Source organism: Grus americana, chromosome Z, assembly GCF_028858705.1.
Source record: "Grus americana isolate bGruAme1 chromosome Z, bGruAme1.mat, whole genome shotgun sequence".
In the NCBI taxonomy this organism is placed as follows: domain Eukaryota; kingdom Metazoa; phylum Chordata; class Aves; order Gruiformes; family Gruidae; genus Grus; species Grus americana.
Genome location: NC_072891.1, coordinates 64437915 through 64445304, shown reverse-complemented (window position 1 = coordinate 64445304; position 7390 = coordinate 64437915). Strand labels below are relative to the sequence as shown.

The 7390-nt window shown below is 43.4% G+C and overlaps 1 protein-coding gene across 1 annotated transcript; it reads right to left on the bottom strand.

The window, feature by feature from the left end:
* Nucleotides 1-6422, bottom strand: SRP19 (signal recognition particle 19). The gene is made up of 5 exons (XM_054809553.1): nt 6318-6422; nt 3961-4036; nt 2924-2995; nt 1640-1751; nt 1-680 (listed from the first exon to the last, which is right to left on the bottom strand). The coding sequence occupies exons 1-5, from the start codon at nt 6353-6355 to the stop codon at nt 547-549; spliced, it is 432 nt and encodes a 143-aa protein (XP_054665528.1). The 5' UTR covers nt 6356-6422; the 3' UTR covers nt 1-546.
* Nucleotides 6423-7390: the final 968 nt, after the last annotated feature.

Sequence of the window (7390 nt, the reverse complement as noted above, 5' to 3'; positions counted from 1 at the left end):
TATTTTAAAAAATGTAATTTTATAGAATTAACACGTCACCTTTATTAGTACATTTGACAGTTGTGAAAGATTATTAGCAAGGGAAGTTTACAGAGCCACAACCTCATTGATTTACATTTTTCTATTAGTGATAAAGACTCTCCAGAATTAAGACAATCACTTTACTAGCATAGATAAATGGTTTACTAAGGCAACCAGTTTTCAGATATCTAGTCTGCATAAGAACATTTATTTATCTATCAAAAGCTGCATATTTCTTCCAGAAAGAATAATTCTCCTGCCCACCCCATTTGCCTATGTTCTTCTGCTTTTAAAAGTGGATGCTAGCTTCAGACTTGCAGGTTGTGTATGAAGACATATTTATTGTTACACAGATGCGAGGCAGCAACATGCATTCCAGTTCTGAGAAAATGAGGCAGTTCTATTCAGTTTCACCTGTTTATTTCTTGCTCGTTATCTTTCACTCCAAAGTTGCAGCAGTAATGTGTCCATCCATATTTGTCATACGTACAACTATGTGATGTAACAATTATTCCAGATGTGAGCTCATTTCTTTTTCTTCCCTTTACCTTTCTTGCCTCCCTCTCCTTGCTGAAGACTTTGATCACTACCTCCCATCTTTTGGGTTCTTGTTTTCAGTTTGGGAATGGTTTCTGCAGCATAGAGCATCACTGATTTACCTAAAAATAAAGGGAGAGATCAATGCATGCCTACTATGTTAAGAACATTTGCATAATTCTCAAAGTTAGAAACTTCAGCCCCACTTTAGATTTCTGTTAAGCTAGATACAAAGCCTAGGAGTTCTGCTTCCTTACACTGTGTAGCTAGAAGTCTGTAAAAAACTCTTATCAACTTCTTCCTTTTAATTTTAAAAAAAGTGCAGGACTGATAAATGTGACAGCATACTGGTTCTCACACATAACCTGACAATGTCCTAAGTATCTACATACTTCCTGTTACTCTTCCCCTTCACCTTTTAATGTCCTAAAATACCTGGGACAGCCAAAAGCTACAAGCATTTTTTAAAAGACACTGCTGTCTTCTAGCGGGAATATGGTTTTAAATCATCCCCTCACCAACAGCATTCTTAGGCTACTCTAGATTCAGTATTCTTCTTGCTCTTTCCTTAAGATACATGCTTCTTCAGATACACATTTGCTTCCCTTTTACACACTGATTACTCATCAGGAAAAATTCAAAAGACTAAATTACTTGTCATTCAAGATGAACTATTCCTGTTAATTAGTTAAAGAGAACTGCTCCATTGTTAATTTATGAAAATGGCCAGCAGAAAACTGAAGTCGGTATTGTATTTTATCAATTTGGCATCCATAAGGATGCCTAGCTGATGGATGTAACCTAAGAAAAAGGTGGAATTTAGCCATTTTAATAATGAAACCTCTGTTTTGACTGTCAACAAAACAGAACTGAATGGCTGCTGAACTGAACACCAATCACGCAACATTCTTCACAACAGCATTTTACAAACTCCACTCAATGCTCACACAAACAAATTTAACTTAAAGTTGTAAAAATTATAATAGTAAAACTAATTAAACAAGCTGGTAACATAACAAAACAAACAAAGTCTTTCTGTTTCAGTAACAGATAAAGTGGCAGAGCCAGGTACTCTACTCACGTGTTGGAAACTGAGGTAAACATGGGTTGCCATCATCTTGTTTGAGCTGTATTCGTACTCTACCTCTGTACTGCACATCTCTGTTCCACTCTCTAGGATACATCTTATTTTTCTGTCATACAAAAGGAGAAACTTGTTATGGTAAGTACTGGAATAATTTTCTGCAAAATTCATTAGGCAATCTAAGTCATAGCAGCCTGAAAGTCTTCTGAACAGATGCAAGCCATAACCGTAGCTCTCCACAGTGTCACCCACCACTTAGCCACTGCAGCAGCACCCAAAGCTATAACGTAACTTTTTCAGAAGCACTGCTGCAACCAGCTACTGGTACTGAACAATTTAGTGAGTAACCTGCTACAGGGACTGTTCTACTTCTCCACCAGTCTGGACCACAGTGACACAGGTTTTTGTTTCATCTCCACAGCTTCAAACCCTTCTGGACACCTAGAGACAGTGTGTCAGTCAGTCACAGTCTGAGGCCCACTGCTTCTGAATGTTCATAACCGTCATTTTTATTAAAATGTTACAGGTTTCTTACAGGCAATGGCTATTTCATGGGCTGGTATGCAGAATATATTCAACGACTTCTGAAAAGCAAAGTGATATTGTACTGGTCTTTGGATACCAGTCACACTCTTAGATGAGGACCTAAGTTCTTTAGTAAAGAAGCGACAAAAAATGCAACAGTATTTTAAATTGATAATTACTTCAGAAAATGAATTGCAAAAAGTTACCTCTCCAGAAACCCAGACTCATTCCCTAACAAAAAAGTAACAAACTTTTTAAAGACCAAGCAGGTATTGCAACAAAAATATTAACATTCTCTGGCTAAAACATAACTCCAGAGGACGCTGAAGATTTCAAGCATCAGAATTCTATTCCTACAGGACAGTCATTCCAAAAGGTAATCACCTTTCATTAAAAAAATGCTTTTTTAAAAAGCTTAATTTGCAGAGTTGCATCTTGCAAATTTATCTTTTATTCTGACACACTTTTAAGCATCTAAGATAGTCTTCTCAGAAGGATAGTTAAATAAAAGCAATCTTTTTATAAGCTTAAAAAATGGCATAGTCTCAGCAATCCAGGTTATTCCTGCATTGCATACAGTTTTCCAACATTCATCATTTTAGTCAGCTGTTACTCAAAGCAAGCAAATATCTTGCCTGATAACAAAAACTTCTAAATTGCAATTTATCTTGTCTGTAACAAAAGATATGATGAAAGAAGAACAGAGACACATATCAAGTTTTTGGGGCTTTTTGTGGTTTTGTTTTTCTAATTCACCTCTAATAGCACGTTGAATCCCACAGCTGCACATACATCTTGGATTTCTGTAGACGTAGGGTTTTCAACAGCCTGTTGAAACAATGTGTTAATTATTTTTCAGTGATGACCTACCTATACAGTAATAGTTAGCTCTTTCCCACCCTATACTCTATAACTAGAAAAAGCAGATGAGGAAAGAGAAGGTACTTCAAATAATGACAAAAATACTGTAGAAGTCATCTGTGAGCACTCCTATCATCTAGAAAACATCAAAGTAAAAAAAAAAAAAGAGATAAGACATCAGCAAAACAGGAAACAGATGAGAAAATTAATTAGGATGGAAGTAAATAAAAGAACTGCTTAGGAAAAATAACTGAAATTAAATAGCATTTATTATATTTACAACCCCCCCCCCAAAACACCATGAATGAGCAACAGCAAACGTACAGCAAGGACTCAAGGAGAAAAGAATAGAAACTTTCTAGGCACAGGGCAGCAGTCTCCTCCCACAGATAGATCTTCGATTGGCAACTTACATGCTCAAGAAAGATTTGATTTTTAACTATTATCAGAAAAAAAACCCCAACCCTAAGCAGTGAGAAAACCCCTTTATATTCCCATCACTGATTGTTAAAAATATTATAAAGGAGTGAGACGATGAAAAACTATTTCTGGACAGATTAAAAGCAACAACTACTACCAAGTGTATGTGCCACATGCATTGTAAATTCTATCCTTGACAGCAGCAAAGGGGACAGGGCAAGAATACAGGCATATATAGTCAGTCACAAAACAATCATTAGCTAGCTATTCTTTTCTGCATCACTTCACTTGCTTGCCAAAGGTGCTGCTCACATGAAAGTAGACACTTAAACCCAGTGCTCTTCTACCAAATTCATATGCTGACACTACGTTATCTTCAAATACACTGTAATTTCCAGTTATTGAGCTACTTGCCATGGGGGATCAACAGCTTTGAGATTTATTTTCCAACTCTACACAATATTGCATAGCAAAACAAAACATCATTATTTCCCTGCCACCCACAAAATTACTTTGTCTATAGGTATCCTTCTTCCTTCTGCTATTGTCTTCTTGTTATTCAAATATGCTGGATAAATGCAGATGAATCTAAAAAGAGAAAACAGTGAGTTTAAGTAATATTAACTCCTTAATTGTTTATGCAATATTTTCCTAGTAAAACAAAAAATCAGTCTCATGGCTATAACACAGATGTTCCCACAGCAGCTGTGAACAACCATTTATTTTCCCTAGACCAATTAATAAGTTATTGCAAAACCCCATTTTGAGTTATCCAGGTCACTGCATGATGATCCGGCTGAAATGTTCCTTGCACAACACCACTTTTTGGGGCACTGTGTGTACAAAGGACAGCACTATTTATCTTGAGAAGAAAAGAAGGTTGAAAGAAAATGTTTTGACCCACTTCTTAAACCCCTGAAATCTAGAAGAAAACATACACATTTCCCTGAAAAGAATTAAAGGTTTCCTGAAAAGGCTGTAGTACACTAATTGCTGACTAAGATCTTGATAGAAGCAAGAACTGGGGATTTTTTTTTTTGCTATGGATTTGCTTTTTTTTTTTGTTTGCCTATTCACACTCACACACAGAACAACCCAGATTTGGTTAAGTCATAATGCCTCTGAAAAACTATGCTTAGAAAGTTGCTTACGATTTTTCAGTAGATTTAAACCTGTCAAACACATACAGGGGACAAGAGTGACAGAACCTCAATTATACTTCTTAACGGACAATAAAAAAACCCAACTACATGAGGCCCACAAGGACAGCCTGAAGAATGCCTACATCTGAATGAGAAGCTATGACAGTGTAAGAAAACAGGGAAGCAGAAAGTGAGCAAATAATCTGGAGCACACTAGCGCTCAGTTATTTGGAGACTGACAAGGCTCACTGATCCTTACTGCCTCCTAGGAGGCATCTCTTGCTGCCTCTAAAACTAGCCTCAGTCATCTTGGGGGTGTTGATTGATGAGAAGCTCAACATGAGCCGGCAGTGTGTGCTTGCAGCCCAGAAAGCCAACAGTGTCCTGGGCTGCATCAAAAGAGGTGTGATCAGCAGGTCAAGGGAGGTGATCCTGCCCCTCTGCTCTGCTCTGGTGAGACCCCACCTGGAGTACTGCGTCCAGCTCTGGGGGCCCCAGTACAGGAGAGACATGGAGCTGTTGGAGCGAGTCCAGAGGAGGGCCACAAAGATGATCAGAGGGCTGGAGCACCTCTCCTGTAAGGACAGGCTCAGAGTTGGGGTTGTGCAGCCTAGAGAAGAGAAGGCTCCAGGGAGATCTAATTGCGACCTTCCAGTACCTAAACGGGCCTACAGGAAAGCTGGTGAGGGACTGTTTATCAGGGAGTGTAGTGACAGGACAAGGGGTAATGGGTTTAAGCTGAAGGAGGGTTGATTTAGATTAGAAGTTAGAAAGAAATTCTTCACTTTGAGGGTGGTGAGGCACTGGAACAGGTTGCCCAGAGAGGTTGTGGATGCCCCCTCCCTGGAAGTGTTCAAGGCCAGGTTGGATGGGGCTTTGGGCAACGTGGTCTAGTGGAGGGTGTCCCTGCCCGCAGCAGGGGGGTTGGAACTAGATGATCTTTGAGGTCCCTTCCAACCCAAACCATTCTATGATTCTATGATCTCAAGTCATTACTCTTGCCCTCTTAAACACTTTTTCACTGACATTTTCCCCTACAGCCCTCTTTATGAGCCAACTAGTACTTCTGTGTAAGTGGCACAGTTCTGCACAGGAAATTTTCAGTCTTGTTACTGACATTCACAACCATCAACATACTACACTGACCACCACCACCACCTCTTGCTGTTTACCTTTTCTGGGCTTTAAATAACACGATACGTTAAAGGAACAACAGGATAGCGCAGCACCAAGCACTCTGTCATCAGAAGCTGCCAAATCTTAGCCTCCCACTTCAACATATGCATCGTAATCACCTTTGCCTGGTACAACACGCACCCCCACTGCCGTGAATCACGGCGGCTGGCGCCTTGCTGCCCTACATGCAGACTGCCAACCTGACTGCTGCCTCGGGGAACCGGCCCCAAGCCACCGCTACAAGGACTGCTCGGGAGAAGCTCGCCATGCCAGCTGCATCAAATTCAGCGTGCCGCCACGTTATATGACGTTTTATTGTAATATTATCGCACATACTTGGAAATATTACAGCTGCAGGCCTGACCCACCTCCCGCCGTCTCGAACCGGTGTCTTTTCGCCACATGAGCAGGCCGCCCCCCTGCCGCCGGCTGCGGCCTTAACGCGCCCGCGCCCCCGCCCGCGCCCCGCTCCAACGAAGGATGCCGGCAGCCCCCGACATGAGGGCAGCACCTGGGCGTGCCGCTGCCTCGGAGAGCACAGCTCACGTTACCTCTCCTTATCAGCAGGAGACGTGGCGGCAGCGGCCATAATAACGGCAGCACCGACACCTCTGACGCCTCCGACCCACAAGCAGCCTTAGCCCTCTTCCCCTTCGCCAGGAAATCCCGCCCCTGCCCTCCAGGCTCGGGAATTCCATTGGTCAGTGATGCTGTCTCTAAAGCGCACCACCCTGTAAGAAGCCGCTACGTAAGCGTCGCTGGGCAGCGCGGGGGCTCCGCTGCGCATGCGCCTTTGCGGCGGGACCGGGAGGCGGGCGGAGACCGGTACACCAGAGGGTGGTGCTGCCGCCATCCAGAGGGACCTGGACAGGCTGGAGACACGGGCTGACAGGAACCTCAGGCAGTTCAACAAGGGGAAGTGCAAAGTCCTGCCCCTGGGGAGGAACAGCCCCAGGCACCAGCACAGGCTGGGGGCCGCCCAGCTGCAAAGCAGCGTGGCAGAAAGGGACCTGGGGGTCCTGGTGGACACCAAGGGCTAAACATGCAGCAGCAACAGGTACTTGCAGCAACAAAGGCCAATGGTATCCCGGGCTGCATTAGAAGGAGGGTTGCCAGCAGGGCAGGGGAGGTGATCCTTCTGCTGTGCTCAGCGCTGGTGAGGCCACACCTGGAGTGCTGGGTCCTGTTCTGGGCTCCCCAGTACATGACAGACGTGGGTATACTGGAGAGAGTCCAGCAAAGGCCACCAAGATGATGAAGGGACTGGAGCATGTCCCACATGAGGAAAGGCAGAGAGAGCTGGGACTGTTCAGCCCGAACAAGAGAAGGATCTGAGGGGGATCCCATCAATGTATACAAATCCCTGCAGGGAGGGTGCAAAGAGGACGTAGCCAGGCTCTGTTCAGTGGTGCCCAGAGACAGGACCAGAGGCAGCAGGCACAGACTGAAACACAGGAGGTTCCCTCTCAACATCAGGAAACAATTTTTCCCTGTGAGGGTTATGGAGCACTGGCACAGGTTGCCCAGGGATGTTGCATATCCTTGGAACTGACTTTAGGTGGCCCTGCTTGAGCAGGGGGGTTGAACCAGATGATCTCCAGAGGTCCCTGCTACATCAACAATT